Genomic DNA, 22,827 nt, shown 5'->3' with positions numbered 1-22,827 from the left:
AAATGAAAATGCGCTTATTAACACAGATGCCTCAAACTGCTGTATATGCACCACAGCTACTGTATCTGCTGTATCATAAGCACAGTCAGAGTTTTACCTGGGAGGTTTTGTTGTGTAATTTGTAAAGGATTTAACAAGACAGTTCATACGGGATTAAGCATCTATGTAATTTCTTCAGATTTTCACAGATAGCCTGGCTTGAAAGCCTGAATTTTCACATAAAGAGTTACTCGACAGGTGTTTCACTCAATAACAACACATCACAGCATCTCATTTCAGGCACTGTGCACTTACACTGCACACCATGTTCATCGCTAACTCCTGCATTCTTATAGGGCAGGGGTCAGCAACCCAAATGTAAAGAAAAACCATTTTGTCCTTTCAACAAAAATCAAACCAGCTTGAGAGCCACAACATTTTATGTGCATTTTAACATCTTGGTTGTAAGTATGTCTCAGTATGTGCTAATGTACTAGTATAGGCTAAAAAATATAAACAAAATGCAGACTTACTTTGCTCTGCTTTAAGCTTAAGCTCAGCTATAGCCACTTGTCTCGCATCTCCGGCAGGAAATTATTCCACAAAAGTAGAGCAGTTTCTTGTAAAATGTCTCTTAACGTTCGCCTTTTACGAGCCTAAAGCCAGCTTCTCATTCTACAGCTTCTCGTTCGAATTTTCCCATTCCACCTTAAATGGTGCCTGAGGTGCCAGAATGTAACTGCTGTGCCATTTAAGGTGGAACGGGAACATTCGAATGAGAAGCTGGTGAACAAGAAGCTGACTTCAGCCTCGTGACTTTTTAGTATTTGACAGTTTCTCATTGCAAATTAAATGTATCAGGAAACCAGCTCGAGCATCGAGATCGATGTTCGTCTTAAATCTTTTTCTTTGCCTTTCCATTAGCTACTACTGAGGCGAGACTGTTGTCTGTGTTGCTGCATTGCTGTGGTGACCAGCAGCGTTTAGGGTCAAAAGCTGGTGAATTAGCAGTTGTAGGCTACATTAACTCCAGTGTTGAAGACCATTTATTGTTAAAACTGTGTTGAACGATCAGCAGAGCTTTATTTTACTGCAATGGAGGATTATTTTATTTTTACCTACAAATCTAATTCTGCTGTGGAGCCACAACAGGGCAGTAGAAGAGCTGCATGCAGCTGTGGAGCCGTGTGTTGCCGACCCCTGTTAATAAGGTAATATTGAACACGTTTCACACAAAACAGAGAGGACTAATTACTGCACCTCTTTGGTAAGCATTTCGCAAGCTAAAGTTAGCTGTAGCATGCTTAGCTACCATTCTTTAAAATCCTTTGCTGCATATTGAAAATAACCTAATGCAAATAAGAGTTATTGGAGAAAATTTTGAAAAACTGCAGCAACTTCTGATGGCTCCTCCCATTTCTGCTCTGTATGGCAGTCTGAGGCCGCTCAGTATGCAGCATTCCACACTTTACTTTTTGGCTTTTCTATTACATCATCCAGGCTTTAACAGTTTTGGTATTACATTACTGTGAGATTGATTTCAGACAGGACTACTTACTGATTCCAGAGGTGTAAAACCTCAGACATTGCACATTCATACTGCACAAACTTGGCTAAATAATTAGGTAAAACTAATCCAGCTCCAATAGGGCTATATCTGAGAAACTTCTCCACATTATGAATTATATTAGGAGTCAGTGCTGTATGGCTCATCTCAAAGCAGAGTGGCTGATGGGGATTTAGAGCGTGGAAGCCAGGGTCTAAATCCGATTGAGTGCTCGGGCGATCGATGCACAGCCCCTACTGATCTCCATTAGCGGCTGATTGGCTGGAGTGAGAGAGCACATAGTGGGTTTCAGGTGTTGCAGATGAGCTCGGATTGCTTCCTGCTCTCAGGTTACCTGCATTCCAGTAGAGATCAATAACACCGCACGTAGCGTACGGCACATAGAGTAGTGTGAAGGAAGTTTTTTCTTTTTTCTTTTCTGATGTGGGTGATCATAATTTAATTTTGGATACTGGAAATGTTTTGCTGAAATCATGGTGAGTGGGCACTGCTGCGAGTCGCCCTGTAAAGCCTGAAATAATCATTTAAAAATCAGAGGTGTTAGGTTGGAAGTTTTTCAGATCACGTCATACGTCTTTACGCATTAACATCATATGCACAGACTCAAAAAGAAGGTCTGGTTTGATGTTTAGGTCTCAAATGCAAAATCAACATTATACTGATGAAGGTATGATGACAATAGTAGATAATTCACTCGCATCCTCAGAAGACACAACCTTTAGAAGGTTTTGAGGTCCCTTTGAATTCTCTTTCAATCATCAGGTTCATCCACTCGGGGAAGGGGTCTGAAACACAACCCATGTTACAAAATGCTCTTCTGCACATTGTGTGCAATTACACATTTCCCCCCAGAGAGGTCACCAAATCACCAAACTTATTTAGTGTAGCTCTGTCTATAACAAGACATCAAATGTTTGATTGCACACATGAATTAATAATGTGCTCCACTATACAACAGTCAGTTCCGACCAAGCAAGCTGATTGGTTGAGAAGCGTTCTAACCGTCCCGTTATTTTGCGTTTCACAAAATCTGTATCACTCCGCTGAGACGCCGTTGCTAAGCAACGACTTTGACAGCTGTAGGAGACGCTCAAGTCATTTGAACATTTTTACTTCTTAATTTGCCACAAACAGAAAATGGACACTTTAAGTCACATTTGACCGACAGCTGATTTGGTCCGACTCTAAAGATGAGACGACACTAAATTCCCAAACTGTCGTCACCATTGAGCAGCTTTTCAGTCGGCAGCTGTGACAGAAGAACAGCTAAACAACCTGGAATCAGCCAGAAATGAACCCAATACCATTCGCCAAAACAAAATGGGCTGTAAGATGCTTTACAGACTGGCTGGAACAAAACAACATTAATACTGATCTGGCAGAAAATAACAAAACTGAGCTAAACTTGATATTGTGGCAGTTTGTGGCTTTTGTTTGGCGAATGGTATTCGGTTAATTTCTTCTTCTGTCACAGCTGCCGACTGAAAAGCTGCTCAGTGGTGATGACAGTTTGGGAATTTAGTGTGAGGAGCTGGAGAACGAACTGTAGACTGTCCAGCGAGTGAGCGAAGTTCGTTGCTCTGACGTAGCAACGAGCTGCTTGTTAAGGACTATAATTTGGTGAAGGAACTGCGAACATTAAAACATATTAAACGCCGCGTTCACAGCCCAGTTTATTGATTTATTACTTTATTTATTTAACTGTTGTATAAAAGCAATAGAACACTCGAGGAGTGTGTTATCGCAAAATAACATCACGGCTGTGATTTGGTTGCAGACACGAGCCGAAGACGAGTGCCGTGATCTTATTTCGTGATAACACACTCCCTCTCATGTTCTATTGCTTGAATATGTCACGCCGGCATAATGCTTTGGATTAAAATTCTCCTACTGCTTAACACAGAACCAATGACATCATTGGTCAGTTTTTTACTCACTTTTTGTCTTCAATGGTAAAGGCCACTGTTTTCTAAAGCGTTTTTTGCTATGTAAAAGATACAAACATGGTTGTTCCCTTTTAAAACAAATTTGATGAAATTCATTTTAAAATTTTTTAATTTTTAAAAACTTGAATGCATCATGCCCAAGTGAAAATTCATGATTGAAATATAATGTATCGTACACTGTTAGAAATAAAGGTTCTGTGCAGGGACGTTTTTCGTTCATCAAGGTACAAACAATGTAAATGTTCCCTCAAAGGTACAACAGTGGTTTTAAGGTCCAACTGTGAACGTTAAATAAGTTTTTCCAGGTGAAAAGTTCGTATTTGTACCTTTTCATAACCGAATGTTTTAAAACAGAACAATAAAATAAAAAGCCTGTAGACGAGACGGGGTGTGTGGAGTCAGTACAGCTTAGAACATATCATTTCAGTGGATTATGGTTCAGTTATGTTCCCTGACTGAAGGTACTGAGATGTACCCTTGAGGGTCCCACCCCAGTGACAAGAGGGGCACTGCCCCAGTGATAGTTTCACACCTTTTTTTCGGAACGTGTTCAATAGCTTGGGACTGAAAAATAAGAAATCCCTGAGAAATCAGATACTCATTTATTGAGATTCCCTAAATTGAACAGTTGTACAAACACTGTTAAAAGAGTCATTAAACGGTCAGGTTGTGAGTGCAGGATTATCGCTGAGGCTCAGACTTTGTATATATGTTTAGAGAGTGTGAGCCGATTGCCCTGCAGGAGACATAATTGGCTGATTAAGAAAGGACCCGAGGGAGACACGAGGAGAGTCTAGAAACACTTAGTAACGCTAGCTTTGACTTCTGCACGTGGCGAATGCTGTTAACTCACTCCTCCAACCTGCAGCTGTGCAACTTATGTAAGAACGTGCACTAGACAGTACTGTGCAGAGGTCCGAGACCACTCCTCATTTATTTAATTTCCAGTCAAGTCATTAAGTTATCCATTTTTCAGTATCAGAAAAATAAGTATATCAAATGTGTCACTGTTTAATTACTGCACAGTTTCTGTTCTTATCAGCTTTTTACAGTGTTTTTGCAGTTCAGTCTGGAGTGGTCAGTCCATTTTTCTGAGAACACCAGAAGCTTCTTTGTTTGATTTCTTTTCTCAGCGAGGACTTCTTGACAGCTACACATCCTTCTAGACCCATAGTGCTGAGTTGTCACAGGATCAACAGAAACGGATCCTGCATTTTAATCATTTTTTAACTCCAGTTTTGGAAACTCCTGTTCTTTCACTTATTTTTCCCTTTGACTTTTCCGTTCCTTAAGTGAGTAGATTGTCTAATGTCTACTACAGGGGTCGGCAACATGCGGCTCTTTTCACAGTTTAACAATAAATGGTCTTAAAAGCTGGAGGTAATGTATGACTGCTAATTCACCCTTTAACCCTGAAGATAGGCACAAAGACTGCTGGTCACCATAGCAACACAGATAACAATCTGGCCTAGCTAGTAGTTAACGAAAAGGCAAAGAGAAACATTTAAGATGAACATCAATAATGTTTAGAAGAATGGACTTATTTGCACATATAAGCTCTCCAGCTGGTTTCCTGATACGTTTAATCTGCAACAAGAAACTGTCAAACACTAAAAAGTCGCGAGGCTGAAGTCAGCTTCTTCTTCAAATTCTCCCGTTTTAACTTAAATGGTGCAGCAGTTACATTCTGACAGCTCATGGCACCATTTAAGATGGAACGGGACAATTCGAACAAGAAGCTGTAGAATGAGAAGCGACTTCAGTATCGCAAGAAGTTGAATGTTGAGAGACATTTTACAAGAAACTGTTCTACTTTTGAGGAAAAGTTTCCTGCCGTAGATGCGAGAAAAGCGGCCATAGCTGAGCTAAAGCTTAAAGCAGAGCAAAGTGAGTCTGTGTTTTCATTTATATTATATTTTTTAGTCTATTTTAGGACATTTAGCACATACAGAGACATATTTACAGCCAAGATGGTAAAATGTTACTTGAATAAAGTGGGCATAAAAATGTTGTGGCTCCCAAGGTGGTGATTTCTGTTGAAAGGACAAAATGACTCTTCTTAATATTTGGGTTCCTGAGCCCTGGTCTAATATAATATCTAATCTCTTCAGAAATATCTCCTGAAAATAAAAAACCTTATGTACCTTATGACTGTTGTGACTGGAAATTAATAAAAAAAACCTAAGAAAGCCATGAGTTTTGCAAGTACTGTACATATATTTACTTTATTGATATCAAGTGAGATGTGCATGTTTCAGTAGCTGAAGAACAAGGGGCGTTTATACATATAGAATAAATACACCTAATAACAGATGCTGCTTATAATTACATATACACAGTGCAGAGACAGCAGTGCACAAACAAAACAAAGTGCAGAAAATTCTGGAACAAAAACTATCCTCTGTTGGTTGTTAGCAAATATACATAGTCATATGCAAAAGTTTACCATTACTGTTTATTTGCTGAATAAAACACTTTGAAAAACAAATAAAGCATGAAAAGGTTATGGCACATTTTATATTTTATGGGGTTTTTTTTCCAGTATGTTATATAGAGCATTTGCAGCAATATGTCATATGATGCTATATTTTTTGTTCCCTAGAAAATCAACAAAACATTTAATTTGACCAGGGGTGCTCAAACTTTTGCTTAGGACTGTAACCATGACTCAGTCCACTCTTTTGGCCTGTAGTGTTTGTGACCTGATGAAGGATCAGAAGTAACTAAATGAACAGCACTTATTTGCTTTGTTTGTTTGCTTTTATTGTGAATTTTGAAGCAGGAGTGCGAGTCCTCTCACCAAAGTCTGTGAGACTGACCTATAATTACCTTATGTAATCGACCACTTTGTGCGACAGAGAGAGAGAAAGAGAGAGAGCGCTATCTGCTTTGCCTGTAGTGAGCAGCATGTTTGTGACCGTGAACCCTGTCCGTCTTGGTGACATGGGAAAGGACTAGGAACCAGTTCACAGGGAAATATTTCCTGTTGTGCCCCTTTTTTACCTTTCATTGGCTATCTGGAACAACTTCCTGTCTCCTGTCTCCAGCGTTAGTTTGCTGTGCGCCGGCTCCATTGTCAGGAAGAAAGCCTTTGCTTACTACTCACCCAGCTCGGACATGAGAGCTGCAACACTTCTTATTCTCTCTCTCTCTCACTATCTCTTTATCTTGCTCGCCCTTTGTGTCTCTCTGTTGCTCTATCTGTCTTCTCTCTCCTTTCATTCCATTCAGTGCTTGCTTTGCTGATGTGGCTGCTTTTCTTTACAGCTATGCTAGAGAATTATATAGGATAACAAACATATACCGTACATACAAATAATAAAATATAGGCTACAGCTGCGCCATATTTTTGCTACAGCTATGCCATAATATGCACAGTATTATTGCTGCAACTATGCCATAATATGCAGTGTTATTGCTACAACTACGCCATAATATGCACAGTATTATTGCTACAGCAATGCCATAATATGCACAATATTATTGCTACAACTACACCATAATATGCACAGCATTATTGCTACAGCAATGCCATAATATGCACAATACTATTGCTACAACTACACCAAAATATGCACACTATTATTGCTACAACTGCACCATAGTATGCACAATATTATTGCTATTGCTATTCTCATCTCTCTGGCTGGAATACATTGCAACATTTTCACATCTGGCAAAAGGAAAATCTCTGATTGGACTTGTAAATGTACTGAAGAAATGCACCATATGTGCAAAAGTATCCAAACAGGCCTTCTAATTAGTGAGTTTAGCCACTTTAAAAGGGGATTCCACAGATTTTTTAACATTTCTGTATAACCTAATGATTAAGATGTTAACAAAGTCATTCAGAGTGGTTGGCTGTGAAATGGTTCATTGTAGCAACAGATTTCTTTACAGTGGTGGTGATAGGAACCAGGGGTCACCATGTCTTCAACACAAATATAGCCATTTTATTTACTATCCAAAACCACCAGTGAACCTACACGTGTCTTCTGAGTTCTTATATGTAATGTTGATAGTGGTAAAATAGTACAAAATTCGAAAAATTAAGCTCTGTGACAGCCTGCTTGTACTTTTTAAAAATAAGTTTTAGACCAAAATCTTATCTCAAAACTTATTGTGTCTCAGGCATCAGTCAGTGTATTCATAACCAGTTGATCTAAGAACTCTCTGTGAGGGAGCTTTTATAGGTGGACGTCTGGTTCCTCCACAACTGTGAACAATTCTGAGTTGGTAGGTTTCTCTAAAATGGAGCATTTCACACCAAACCACTCTGAATGCCTTGTTTACATCTTAACCATTTAATAATGCGGAAGCTTTAAAACTCAGTCAACTATGTTTAGCAGTATTTACATAGTAAATGAACCTAAATTAACAAAAATACCTGTGATTTATGATATGAGCCCTTTCTTTATGATCTTTTTTCTAAGAGTGTTAAAAATAATGGTGAGAAACATATTTCTTCACCTCTTAGGCCTATAACTTCAAACTACAGCTGATGTCAAGACAGAGAAGCTGGAAATTCAGCTTAGCACAGCACCAGCCTGCTCAAGCTCAACTAAATACCGTACCGTAGCATTATATGACAGAGGCCTCAAATGTCACACACATGGCCTTAATCCTGTAGCAAGTATCAGCCTGTGACACATACACAGCCCTACATTCATAAAACCAGGCAACACAACAACATAACCTAGCATGCATCAGGACCAAGGTCACTGCAGAGATACATAATGGGATGTGTAGATTTCCCCCAGGGTTTGTGGCTTATGTGCATTTGTATGTCCCTTGTATGCTGAGATCCATACCGGATCTGTGCATACAGGCATGCACACGCACATACAAAACACATATGCACATACAGAATGTCCACACATAGTTACTGCTTATTGATTAGCAGGGCTGATTCTAATTAGTCTCTAGCCCAGCTGATAGCCGTCTGCATCTGCCCTCCTTTTGTTCAGGGGTTCAGGTCAGTAAGCGGAGCAAATGAGTGTTGTGGGTCAATAGTGTTTACTAAGAGGCATCTCTCTCTCTCTCTCTCTCTCTCTCTGTGCTTATGTGCTGTGATTCTCATGTTGTCCTATGTGCTCTCTGACAGGATTGGCTATAGGTGACGAGCCTAACAGGCAGCCCATAGGCATCGTGCTGACTGTACTGGGAGTGGTGGTGCTAGACTTCTGTGCTGACGCGGCCGAAGGGCCCATACGAGCATATCTGCTGGATGTGGCTGACACAGAGGAGCAGGATATGGCACTCAACATCCATGCCTTCTCAGCAGGTACATACAGAATGGATTGGACATTATGAAATAAAATATCTTCAACTTTTATGTCGTGATTGGTGTTGACTCATTTTGTAATGATTGTGCTGATACTGTACCCATAACAGATCAGTGAATTTTCTAAGTCAGTGTTTCCCAACTCTTCAGGACCTACCAGGCTATACCTATATCTATATCTCCCAATTCCTATCTACTAGGTGTTAAGTGTTGTTGATGGTGTGATTCAGCTGAGTAAGGGCAACAATTAGATATGTTTTCGTTTGCAATATTGAAATCTGGTTGTGCAGGATTTTTTTCTTAAAAAAATTACTAAGCTATTTTTAAGTGATGCACCTCAATAAGATGAAAAGAAGTGTCCCACTGCAGAATGTACCAGAAACATTGGCCCCTGAAAACTGGATCTGTCCTGTTTCCACTGGCCTTCAGTCCAGTACTGAAGATTCTGATACTAGAGTACTAAGACCCAATGGTACTCATCTAAAGCCAACAGTTTAGTGGAATCAGCGTAGTAGAAACTTTTTACTCTTCCAGGTGAGGATAAAGTCATCAAGCACTAGTACATCACCAATAACTGCACACAAATATAAATTTGATTGGTACGTTGATGTGTTGATTACTATTTGTAGCATTATTACTTTGTAAAGAGTTCGCTAAGGTGGCATAAGCTGCTTATGAAGCTAATGTCATTAGCCATTGTGCTAGCTGCCACAGATTGAGTGTTTTTGCTCATTTTTTTCACCCTTGACAGAGAAAAACATAAGCTTTGTTTGATTCTACACATGATTGTGTGTTAATGTAGACATTACTGTGAGTGAGTGTGCAGAACAGTGCAGCACCATTGCATGTCAGATAAAAAAGGTAAGCTAATTAGGAAGCGAAACAACTAATTAGCTAAATTATACGCTTTAGAGTGGTTATAATGGTTGCAGTTGTTTCTCAAACTGGGGCAAAATGAACTAGGACTAGAACTGGAAGTTTCTGGTGGTTCTTGTTTAGGTCAGTTCTTCTTTGTATGGGGGGAAAAAGCTCTTAAAGTACCATGCTGAAAAGAAAACCCTACTGCAGGACTTCTACAAAGCTGTAAGCGAGTTACAGTCTAAAGTCAGGTTTGTTCTTTTTTTCCCACCGTCATCCAAGCCAGCATTTTTCACTCATTTCAGGCTGATGGCGACACTGGTTCTGAGCCATGTCTACTGAAAATGGGCTCTAAGGACTGGATTGGGAACTGGTGCTTTAAGTCTGAGCGCTTTCTGCGCAGTCACAGTTAGTACTGCTATAGAGCTCATTAACTAAGTGAAACACTGTTTGTTTATGTATTTTTTGAGGACTGGGAGGTGCAGTCGGATACGCTCTCGGTGGCCTCGACTGGACGCACACGTTCCTGGGCCAGGCCTTTAAGTCCCAGGAGCAGATCCTGTTTGTCTTCGCCGCGGTCCTGTTCATCATCTCGGTGGCGCTGCATCTCTTCAGCATTGAGGAGGAGCAGTACAGCCCCCAGCAGGACCGCCTGGATGATGACGCCGATGCTGCCTCCTCCTCCGTCAAACTGAACGGCCTTCTGGGCCCACCAGGCACTCAGGCGACGCTGGAGCTGATCCATGAGGACGAGCCTTACGACCTGTACGAGCGCTCGGCCCCCTCAGTGGACGGCCGCTCCGAGCATGAGCTGGACCTGGACTTCCTAGAAGTGGAGCTGGTGCGGAGCAAGAGCGACTCGGTGCTAGCCATGGCTGATGCCACACTGGAGCATCTGGACCATGAAGCACTGTTCCTGCGCCAGATCGAGCCGTCCATCTTCCAGGTAGAGAAATTTCAAGGAGCCCCTAAGATCTAAAACATCAAATAAAGTTTTTTAATTACCAGATTATAGCTGCTCGCTAATGTTGTATAAGAATATCCACGTCCCTGTAATTGTACACTGGGAACATTTATTGTAAAATGGCAGATTTGTTGTTAAAACTTGCTTTATAAAACTATCCTAGCCTAAACAGAAAAGGCTTTATGCTGTTGCAGAGGGGTGGCCTTTTTATAATCTATTTTTATTTATTTACTTATCACATCTTTGTTTTTTTTTACCCTTTAAACTTATAAAGACATACCTATAGCTATATGACATACACTTATATCTGCATACAACCTATACCTCATGAAGTTTCAACATCCCCAGTCAAATTACATATTTTGTTGATTTTCTTAGTGAAAATAAGTTATCAAGTCCTCTATAGGGAACTTAAATATGGCTTGTATATTGGAAAAAATATAAAATACAACATTTAAAATGTGCCATGACTTTTGCATACATTTTTTGCGTCATTTCCGTCTCCTGATGTCTTAAATTCATGAAATACAGTTATTGTGCATTAAAATATCCAGAAGTGTCCTCTCTGTAGAGCAAATGTTATCTTATCTTCACTAAGCATGTGCAAAAAAGCATGTGGGAGCACCTAAACATTTGCACAATTGACTGCAATTACATAAGCAGTTACTGAATAGTTCATAGTAGTTACTTAAGTTTTAAAGCATTTGCTTAAAAAAAGATGTATAATAAATACATATAATAAAGGGATAGGGGCCACATATTATTCTAATAATTCATAAAACGATTTTTCCACCCCTATTTCCAGGAGCGCCTGTCATCCTACCACGGCTCCCCCCCTCGTCGCAGCAGCAGCGTCAGCGCTGGCAGCCAGGAGCTCCTGCGTGGCCGCTTCAGCCGCCTCTCCGCCTTCCTGCCCGAGCCAGAGCCGGAAGGTGAGGAGGTGCCGCTCCACGCTTCGCACGATGAGTCCAAAGCCTCCAATGGCCACCCACCCGGGCTGGGTGGCGCCAACGGTCACTCCCGGCCTCTCCCGTCCGCTGGCGCCAAAGCCTCTGGCCCCAATGCTTCCATCCGGCGTCGCCGCCATACCTTCTACCGCCAGTCATCCTGCACCTTCTCCTATTATGGACGCCTGGGCTCGCACCGCTACCGCTACCGGCGCGCCAACGCAGCCGTGCTCATCAAACCGTCCCGCAGCATGAACGACATCTACGAGATGCAGCAGCGGCAGAGGAGGGGTCAGCGGCAGAGAGCCAGGCACCAGAGCGGCAACACCACGTCCAGCGGCGACACCGAGAGCGAGGAGGGTGAGGTGGAGACCACCGTCCGGCTCCTGTGGATGTCCATGCTGAAGATGCCCAAAGAGCTGCTGCGACTGTGCGCCTGCCACCTGCTCACCTGGTTCTCCATCATAGCCGAGGCCGTGTTCTACACTGACTTCATGGGACAGGTCATCTACGAAGGAGACCCCACGGTGAGATGAGTGGACTCTTTATTGTAGCAAGCAAGTCAACCTAGGAGTGCTTGAACCCTTAGAAGTCTATAGTTATTGTTGTGGTATTGCTTTACTGTTTAAATGCAATAGCATAATTACATAATACTTAAGTAGGCAGATAAAAAATTGCATTTCTATTTTATATATGTTAGTATTATGCATATTAAAATAGTACTATTTTTGAGTCTGTATTTCAGATATTTTATCAAAAAATGACAAAAAAACTGAAAAATGCTAAACAATGGGCCTCATTCACCAACTGTTCTTAAGAAGAAATTTCTTCTGAAAATCAAAGTTTTCTTATTTGGGGTTTGTTCTTAGATAAGAACAAAATCTAGTCACACTTAAGAGCATAAAAGTGTAAGCAATTCTGCGTTTTAAGAATATTTATACCAAATTTAAGAAAAAACATTCGGTGAATGGGGTCCCATGTTTTTTTACACAAAGCAAGACTAGACAATAACTAGTAACAAATAAAATTCAAATCATAATAAAATATTTTCTTTCATACTTACAAATGTAAATGTGTTGTGGGTTAAACGTTTAAAATCCACATTGTCAAAAGAATTTCTCCGCTTGTTTCAGTGAACCACAGACAAGAAATAATTTTATATCACCATCGACTTTCGCTGTTTATTTTAGCGACAACTCTGAATTTTGAGTTAATCAGGCAGAATGGTAACACTGTCGTTTAAAGAGCCCGTAGCATGGAAAACCAAATGTTCCTCATCTTTTTGGAACAGAGTTTGATGTAGTATGTAAACACTGTTGAAGTATCAGAACGTACCATTCATTCCCCATATGTGGACCCAAGCTGCAAAGACAGCCCGTTTTGAATTCATTGTTTTTGTGACATCATGAAAAACATATCATTTACATGTATCTGCCTATTCAGCCTACAGATGTTTAGTGCCACCCATTTACACTGAAGTTAAGGAGAATTTCAGCCCTGCTGGTTTTTTAATTAATGAGACACAATACAGGGCAGCCAAACAGAAGAGACATCATTTTCATAGATCAGTCTTAAAGGCACAGCCTGGGTAATGATGGATAAAGAGAGGCTGTAAATGGTTGTATAAAAATGAATAATGACTGTTTTTGGCACATAAAACCACACAAACATTATAAGTAGAGCACAAAATAAAATGCAAGTCATATTTATGACTGACTGACTGTAGATAACTGCCACAATCTGCTGACATAAACATTCATTGCTGTAGAGGATTCATGAGTTATGCATGTATTATGAATAAAGTCTTTTGCAAGAGAGAAAAAGAAAAAGTGCATGATGCCAGGCCTGAACATTGTGGTTATTTTTTGAGTGTGTATTTGTTAGTATTTTGTTGAAATCTAATCACCAGTTTGTGGAATTACCTTCTTATTGATCTTTATCAGTGAAGTCTGTTGCTTGGGAATGTTGAACCAGATTGTTCTAAGAAAAACTACTGTTTGCTCTTCCAGGCTCCTGCAAACTCCACGGCACTGCAGAACTACCACAAAGGAGTGCAGATGGGCTGCTGGGGGCTGGTCATCTACGCTGCCACTGCGGCTGTCTGCTCAGGTGATTCTATACCCCAACAGAATGAGACAGGCATTCTGACACCCAGAGATATCGTGTTCTTTCAGTGAAGTGCAGTGCCAGGCACGGCTCCCTAACTATTAGGCCAGTTAGTTTTCATCAGTGAGTAATTACATTTAGCGGAAAGGAGAAGAGTTTCAGACTAACTGAATTACTGAGATGTTTTCCAGTCTGCAGTAAAAGTCTCAGGTCATGTCAGGTCATCTAAGGCAAGATTATCAAAGATTCTTCGTTCTGAGATTACGTGTTCCTGGGCTGCAGTAGGAACACTGCCTCAGTGCAGAGGGGATTTTAGTACTGAACTGTACAGCAGGGCCTTGTGGCCCAAAACAAACACAGCCTTCAGGATGTGTCAATACTGTTGCAGTGTTAAAAAAACAAACAAAAAAGAGAGATAAGCTAAACGGGTAACGCTTTCCTGAAAGGCTACATGACACCTGTGTAAGCTTTTATGACAACTGACATTAATGTGCATACACATTAATAAAGGCTTATTCCAATGAGCGTCATCTGTCATATAGGCTGCTTTTGTCAATGGTGATGTCATTCACCTCAGTAAGTGTTATGACAACTGACACTTGTTGGAATAAACCTTTATAAATGTCTACATAGGTTTATGCCAGTTGTCATGAAAGGCTTATGTACAGTCGTATGCAAAAGTTTGAGTCAGTCAAATTACACGTTTTGTAGTGAAAATAAGTAATTAAAATAATATTACAATAAGAAAATAAGTTACAGGGAGCACATTATTTTTCTGCAAATTGTAGTGCAAAATTTCTATTTATTTGCTGTGTTTAACATTTTCAAAAAAAAAAACATAAAATATAAATCATGTTATATAAAGTTATATAAAAATATGTAACTTTTGCACAGACCACATTTTATGCTTTATGTTTTTCAGTGAATAAACAGTGTTTATGCATTAAAACGTGCAGAAGTGTGTTCCCTGTGGAGGATGTGTTCACTTATTTAACTTAATTTGACCAGGGGTGTCCAAACTTTTGCATACGACTATGGACGTGATGTAGCCTTATGAATGCTGCCTTTCAGTAAAGGTTTCCTTTGCGTATTAATTCCCACATGCTGAGATACAGATCCATGTAGAAATATTTATACTATTTTTGCAAGTTTTGAATGTGTTTCTGGTTTCCTTTTCTAAAGCTTTACTCCAAAAATACCTGGACAACTTTGACCTCAGCATTAAGGTCATCTACATCGTGGGCACGCTGGGCTTCTCCGTTGGTACGGCTGTCATGGCCATCTTCCCCAATGTCTATGTTTCCATGGTGATGATCAGCAGCATGGGCATAATCTCCATGAGCATCTCCTACTGCCCGTATGCTCTGCTGGGCCAATACCACGACATCAAAGAGGTGAGACGTGCCTTTTTATGATATCAGATCACTGGCCCTCATTCACCAGTATGTTCTTAAGTTTGTTCTTAAGTTTGTCCTTGAGAAAGATCATAAGAAAAAGTCTACATCAGATTCACGACATGTCCGTAAACCTCAGAACTGTTTACACCTTTGTGCTCTTGAGTGTGTGTAGATTTCTAAGAACAAATCCCAGATAAGAAAACTTTAGTGAATCTTGCGGAAAAACTGCGTAAGCGGGTTTTAGGAAGAAATTTCTTATTTAGAACGGTTGGTGAGTGAGGCCTTATTTAGAACGGTTGGTGAGTTTCACTACACGACTTGTACCCCAGTTTTAGCCCTGATTCTCAGTCTGGCCGAGCCTGTGCTGGTCGGCTCTAGTCTGCAAATTTTTGGGTCAGTCCGAGTCGACATTTGGAGAGATGATCAGATTTTTTCCCTCTCGATCACGTTTCAGACCAGTCAGAGTTTATCAAACACACTTGATTTTTTTTGTCATCTAGTGTAAACTGGTCAGCGACTCAATCTGAACGGATTCCTGCAACAGCCAATGAAAACCGAGAGCGCAAAAGAAGAAAATACAGCAAGTAAACAAAGAAAAATAACAGTCACTCACATTTTAAAGCATTGGCCCTCATTTAAACGTGTTTACCTGCTGCTTCTTTACTGCATCAGCGCAAAAGGGCAGAGAAAACAGCAGCAGCAGCTCCATGTTTGTTTATTTGGGTCTCTTAGTTTTGGGACAACACGAGAGTTCGCGTGAGTTCGCACGAGTTCAGTGAGTTCCGTTCGGCTCAGCAGCAGCTGAAAAGTTGTGTAGTGTGTGATCCCTAATCGTTTAGTGTATGATGTCCAATGTTTCAGTCGCCCAAAAAAATCTGCAAAAACCAGTCGGACAGTGTGAGACGCCCAGTCTTTTTATAATCGTTCAGGTGTTAAAAGTCATGTAAAGTACCCAAGGCTTAATAAATACTTCTGGCTCACAGGAGTGACAAACGGCAATGTTGTGTTTTCAGGTTGTTTACAGAATAAGCTTCATTCACTCAGTGCAAATGATTTTATTCATGTCTAACCAAACAACTATAAAGTTTGCAGCATTTGACTTGGCCATCACCCAAGTGGCTGTATTTCCACGGTATACTAATGTCAGCTACATTTACTAGTACTCCAACAAATTGGCCATTTGGTACAATTCAGGGATTAAAATTAGATAAAAGTGTATAACTGGAGCCGGATCTCGAATCCAGTTTCCAGTCCTTTATTTTGTATTCACTGGTAGTTAACCAAAATGATGTTACTGATTTAACCACATGGTGTTACACCTTCCAGTGTCTACACAATCCAGGCCTGCAAACTCACTGTCCAGATTTGAAGACCTCTGCTCTGTAGTGTCTATCTGTATTCAGCAGTTGGTCAGGACTTTGTTTCATTTTACACCTTCCTTCACAAAGCATACTTCGTCTTGGTCGTTATGACATTTCTTATGTTAGCATTGTCTCCAGAACTGTAGAAGTTAATGGGCCTTGTTTGTCTGTGATAGTAACCGTATCCAAGGAGATGATTTGACAATACATTACTTGTGTGAACTTTTAAAGTCTCAACCATAGGAGTGAGTGGTCAGTAGGTCTAGGCGATGTAATCTGATATTGACAAAGATTGACAAGTAATCCGAAGACTATGCATCCAAGGTGATAAGCGCGATGATTTAAAAGAGGACTGTCAGGGAACAAGACAAGTTAAGCTCCTTGGTAAATGTTCAAATGTTTCACTGTTCAAACAATGGATTATTACAGGGAGGACTTTAGGCTATAGTACATATTCAACTTTGTCTCTGCTGCAGGTTTCACCGCCTGTGGAAATTTTTAAGCATTTTCTATAAAGCCTAAACGTCCTGATGGTTCAAATGAGTTGTAAAAGTATCCAAATAAAATACTTAATGGCTTCCCGTAGGCTTATTTCCAGAGCCCCTTTGCATTAACAACAGAAAACACCTTGTTTTTTATAATCTGTAAAGTGTGTGGATTTGTAACTCACTGCTCACATGTGGCAGTCTGGATTTTCTCCAGTAGGAGGCACATTTAGGCGCTTTTGTGTATCAGTTAAAGAGAACAGTCTTGAACCCCAGCAGGATCTAACACACACGTTTTGGCAGTAACAACTTTCAAAAACGAGAGCTGAACAATCATCAGCAGATGTTCAGTTGTCCAGTTATTCAGTGTAATACATTTTAATATGTGAAAGAACTTCATTAAATCAATTTAGCTTATAGCATGTAAGCTAAAGACCACATAGGATGTAAGTCTAAGCTGCAGCCTGGTGGGTTTGTGTGTTTGCGGGATGGTGGGGGGGGGGCAGTATATATATAACTATATATCACTTATCTTGTTATTAACAAGAAAATAACATCCTAATTATTTTTCAATCTTGCTCAGGCCTAGAGCTCAGTGTAGTTATCAGGGACTGACTGATATATCGCTTGGCTGATAAAATCAGACGAAATAGGCTTTTACATTCATTGGCATCCATAGAAATCCCACCAATAAAGCACTTATGTCTCTTCAAATGGTATATAAGGAAACCATGTAGTGAAAGGCTTTCTGCTGTTTGCTTTTTTTCTGTTGAGAATTGACAGTAATATTTACATTTAAAAAAGTTTATCTAAAACAATATGCCTATTTAGTGTTTGACAGAGGTGGGAACAAGTCACTAAGTTGCAAGTAAAAAGTAAGCCTCAAATCTTGACACTTAAGTCCCAAGTCAAGAGAGTCGAGTCTCAAGTCGAGTCCCAAGTCAGTAACACTGAATAATGGTAACAGTTCTATAGCCTTTTAATGACAGCAATTTTTTTTTTTGAACCCAAAATTTTTCAACTAAAATACAAAATCCATGGTACACAGATAACCACACTCTTAAAAAGGATGTTTCTGCATGCGTTCTTTAGAAAAAAAAAATGCTTTTATAAAGAACCATGAACACTCAAAGAACCCTCACGGGAAAAAGTAACCGACTATGTAGCGGTCTGCAGTCAGACTCTCCACATTTCTTCCACTTTGGGTCTCAAGTCATAAGGCTGAAGTCCGAGTCAGAGTCCAAGTCATTGGTGTTGAAGTCAAAGTCAAGTCACAAGTCATCAAATTCGTGGCTCGAGTCAGACTCGAGTCCAAATCATATGACTCGAATCAACACTTCTGTTTTTTGAGCATATAACATTACAGCTTTTTTAGCTCTTCTTGGTTTCAGTAGGGCCCTAATATCATATCAATTGAGCCCTAGTATTTATGAGCAGAATAGGGGTGGGAATATGGCAGTGTTTTATATTAATCATATTTTATCTCGATCACTGTTGTTATTGTGATACACAATACGCATTTCTGAGCATGAGGATGTTGTCAGTACTACCTTCATGTTTTGTTACGAAGAGCACATAATCAGGTCTGTTTAACTGGATTTAGAGCAGAACAGTGTTTGAAATGTTGAATACTAAACATTGTATTATAGAGGTAGGTGATGTGGCAAAATTATTATATTGTGACATACAAACAAATTTTCACAGTACGTATGTCATATGTTTTTTCAGACATCTGGCCAGTTGGAGTAGAGTAAAAAGAACCAGTAGTGCTACATTTTAAAAAATACTATCAAAAACTGTAAACACAATGATGTTTATTTAATATTTGTCATACTTTGTTACAAAAAATCCAGTTAAACTGCACTAATTTTGCTCTCTTTATAATAAAACAAGCAGTTGGTCAGTGTTCTGCAGACATTGACGATATCCACAGTATGTTTAGAAAAGCATATTGTATTATGACATAATTCATCACGATAATGATATACATTGCAATATTGCCCAGCCCTGTTGTATTCATAGTTTTATTCATAGTTTTTAAATGTGACAATATTAGCGTATTTTATCTGTGTGTCAGAATATTGTGATAATTATTGTGTGTCTTGAGAATTTCTTTAAGTATCGTGATATACTATTTTTTCCATATCGCCCACTCCTGTAGAACTCTATAGTGATGTTGGAGGGCTTGAACAATATTATATAATAACCTAGCTTTTGTTTTCTTCATTTACAGTATATCCACCACAGCCCTGGCAACTCTAAGCGAGGCTTCGGCATCGACTGCGCCATCCTGTCTTGCCAGGTGTACATCTCCCAGATCCTGGTGGCGTCAGCGTTGGGGGCGGTGGTGGACGCAGTGGGCAGCGTGCGGGTCATCCCCATCGTGGCGTCTGGCGGCTCCTTCCTGGGCTTCCTGACCTCCTGCTTCTTGGTCATCTATCCAGCAGATGGTGAGGGGTCGAAGGCCGAGCAGTCCAAAGCGTTGACTTCATCAAGCAACGGGCACGGAGAGCACAGCGTGGCCGAAAAGCCCAGCGTCCTGAAGCTGACTCGCAAAGGCACGGCCACCACGACCTGCAAGGTGGAGTGCGAGTCCACGCTGTGATGCGGTTTTCGGCGGAGCATTGCCACCATCTTTCACCTGCGCCTGGCAGCATAGAGCAGCTTTCACTCAGTTGTGTTGCGTTTTATTTGTTTGTTAGACCTGGTGTTGCAGATCTCAGGGCTGCGGTGGGCAGGGATGGGCGTTCTTCCCTCTCAGGGTCTCCAGGGGGCAGCTCTGAGCAGGCCTCGTGGGAAGGGAGCGAGGGCATTACACTCTCTCTCTTTTTCTCTCTCTTCATCCACTCCGACTTCCACTTCAAGCTCAAGACGGAGGACTAAAAGAAATCTAATGTAAACAAAAATTTTATGTGGAATCCTAAATTATATTACTTTGTTTAATGTTTGTGTTTTTTTGTCCAGGGTTGAGGACAATTACCAAAAGTTGCCCAGTACAATGAGGTTTTTTTTAAATATATATTTTGAAACTATCTTGGCTCTTTGGCTTTAGTGTGCAGGTGTGTGGGGAAGTCGACGATCAGGAAAACGCCCAAAGGTTAAAACTGAGACACAAATCCTCGTCTCAACGTTTCATTATTGTATTTGAAGTGCTTACGTTGGTGCAGGACTGTTGAGGTCAGTGCTAGGAGAAGAAGTCCTTTCTCCCTCAAAGATTCCTACATTTCTCATGGTTCTTTACTATGGAGAAACAGGTGTCATCTGTCTCCGTTCTTCAGAAGCGTGGAAATGCTTTACAATATAGGTATAATCGCAATGCTGCAAGTGAATTTTTGAAGCGTGTACCAAATGGAGAGAAACAAATACACAAACATTTGGGGGAAACACTCTGTGGAGGATGCTGTTAAAATGATCTCTTTTGCTTCATTTCTGATTGCACATTTTGGAGTTTTTGAAAGTGTGCCATTGTATTGTCATTGCATTGGAGTGCCTGCGCTTGGTGGTTAGCATGACCAGGAAGGTGCTTTGAGAACCATTTCGGCGTCGGGCCTTTCGACTGGCTCCCGCCACTGGCACTTTTTTGTGGCAGAACTTGAACTGTGAGGCAGATTCAGAAAGAACGTTCCCTTTTTTCCCCTCTCTCATCTTCATTTTGTTCTCTCTTGAGGATCTGTGGAGCGCTGCACTTTCACTTGTAGTCTACTGACACTGTCATCCAGTTGCTGTGTGTTCCTGGGGAGGTGGGTTCCCCTCCTGTCCGCCTCCTCGACTTCATCTCCATCGTCTTGGCTCTTCCTAGGCCTCCGCCTTGGCCCCCGTTTTGCGCTCCACAACCACACAATATGCCCCATGATGGAGAAGACCCGGGCTATTGTGTGGTGGACGTCTCCAGCTGGTCTGTTTTTGTGAACTGTTTCTTTTGGACTCCTAACAGAGACCTCTGGGTGGTGTGCAATAACGCAGCCTTGGTCTGGCCGGTCAGAGTGTTTCTGCTTTCACTCAAGGCTGGAGGACGAGCCGCGAACTTAGATCAGGATGCCGTCGATATATTTACTTAGACACGATGCTACTTCCTTTTTTATGCTGTCTAGCACGTCTAGTACATTAAAGCATGTCGAGCACATTATGAAGATACTCGTGTTCCATTGAAGCGGATTTGTACCGTTAATGTATCTTTATAGAGTATTAAAACAAAACCATAAGCTGAAACCTGCTATTTTGGAATGTTCGTAAAAAAGAGAAACCAAACTTGAAAACAAAAACACACCGCATTGCTGACAAATCAGTTGCAATAATAATGTTACCTGCCTCAGAGTGTGTCAAAGGGAAATTCCACCAATTTTCCAAAATTTCAGAATGAATAAATCCTTAAGATCTAAACAGTCATTCAAAAGAATTTAATTATGCAGAAATTGTAATAGTTTGGTGGAATTCCCCTTTAATATTGGGGTGATTTGTTTTTGTTTTTTGTTTTTTTTTTTTTGTTTTTTTATAATGGCTAGTGCATGAGAGGCTGTTTGGTGTATCCCATTTACTTAAGAAATGTACTCACTGCTTAAGAATAGTCGAGACCCTGGTTTAGAAAAAAACCGGAAAGTCTCTATTTGAAATACTTGAAGTGCACCATGCTTGTGTTTTCTTTTTTTTTTATATATTTTGTTTTTAGAAGATGCAAGGAAGGTATACACTACTATGCACAAGTCAGAGACCACCCTTCATTTATTTAATTTCCAGCCTAAACAGCCATTAAGCTCATTTTTCAGGGGATGTTTCTGAGATTAGATAAAAAATAATCCACTTGCACAGGAAAGGAGAAGCTCAAAGGAGAACAAATGAAAAAAAGCAGGAGTTTCCAAAATTGGAGTTTAAAAATGATTAAAAGCTACCGAGAAAATGGGACTCCTAACAACCACCTGGAAGACCTAGTAGACCACAAAAACTGCCCCATCAGATAAACAAAACCTAAAGCTTTCATCTTTGAGAGAGAGGAGAAAATCAAGCTGCTTCAGATCTGAAACATCCACAGGTGTTTCTGTCCATCCTTCCACTGTGAGAAGACGACTCAGCACTGTGGGTCTGAAAGGATGTGTAGCTGTTAAGAACCTCACTGAGAAAAGAACATAGACTCAAAAGGAGAAAACATGAAAACAAACCAACTTTTTAGACCGAACTTTATAGGATTGGGAAAATATCCCTGCAGATTTCTTTGAAAAGCAGGTCATCTGAAAAGAATGGAAGCTATGATGAAGGCAAAGGGTGGGAACACTAAATACTGAAAAATGTGCTATTCTCTGTTGAATATATATTAATATATGCTTCTGACACTGAAAACTAAATAAAATGTACTTAATAGCTGTTTTGACTGTAAATTAAAGAAATGAAAGGTGGTCTCTGATTTGTGCACAGTGCTGTATGATGACATGGGTGTATAGTCAGTGACGTTCCCACAGATAATAACTGGGGGTCACTTTGACTAGTTCTGTTCCATGAGGGGGCATGTCAAGCAATGAATGTAACTATTGTCGTATTGTTTAACTATGAGCAAAAGATCTGACATTGCAAACAACTTGCACATAGAGGGCGCCCTCGCGCAACACAGATTAAGATTAGTCTCGGACTAAGAAGGAAGCCGCACCGTTGACGAAGTTAGTCCGGGACTGAGCTGAATCTCTGTGCCGAGCGGAGCCCCCACAGAGTTTTAAGAAAAGAATCATCTTGCAAAAGAAGAAGAAAAAAAAAAACTGTGGATATTTATTTTTCTCGTGAAACAAAATGCTTTGACTTTATTTAAAGATAAAGAGAGATATATTTACAGTTGTACTAAATGCAGAAGAAGTGTGCTTTGGGGAAAGCGGAGTGGTGAGAGTGCGAGTCCTGTGCGTGTCTATATGTTTCAGAATCACACCTCACTCTTTTCTGTCTACAGTTCCTGG

At 40.4% G+C, this 22,827-nt stretch overlaps 1 protein-coding gene across 2 annotated transcripts in view; it reads left to right on the top strand.

Annotated features, from left to right (window-relative positions):
* The window catches only part of LOC118806186 (solute carrier family 45 member 4), a 90,200-nt gene extending 68,446 nt beyond the window's left edge, over positions 1-21,754 (top strand). For both annotated transcript variants that reach the window (XM_036567595.1, XM_036567596.1), the window contains 6 exons: positions 8,597-8,776; positions 10,105-10,580; positions 11,404-12,072; positions 13,555-13,654; positions 14,834-15,045; positions 19,128-21,754. In XM_036567595.1, coding sequence (XP_036423488.1) covers positions 8,597-8,776; positions 10,105-10,580; positions 11,404-12,072; positions 13,555-13,654; positions 14,834-15,045; positions 19,128-19,499 — 2,009 coding nt within the window. In that variant the 3' untranslated portion in view covers positions 19,500-21,754. The remainder of the gene's footprint in view (positions 1-8,596; positions 8,777-10,104; positions 10,581-11,403; positions 12,073-13,554; positions 13,655-14,833; positions 15,046-19,127) is intronic.
* Positions 21,755-22,827: the final 1,073 nt, after the last annotated feature.

This window comes from Colossoma macropomum, unplaced genomic scaffold (genome assembly GCF_904425465.1).
Source record: "Colossoma macropomum unplaced genomic scaffold, Colossoma_macropomum, whole genome shotgun sequence".
NCBI lineage: Eukaryota > Metazoa > Chordata > Actinopteri > Characiformes > Serrasalmidae > Colossoma > Colossoma macropomum.
The sequence above is the reverse complement of the archived record's forward strand: the minus strand, read 5'-3'. Positions and strand labels throughout refer to the sequence as shown.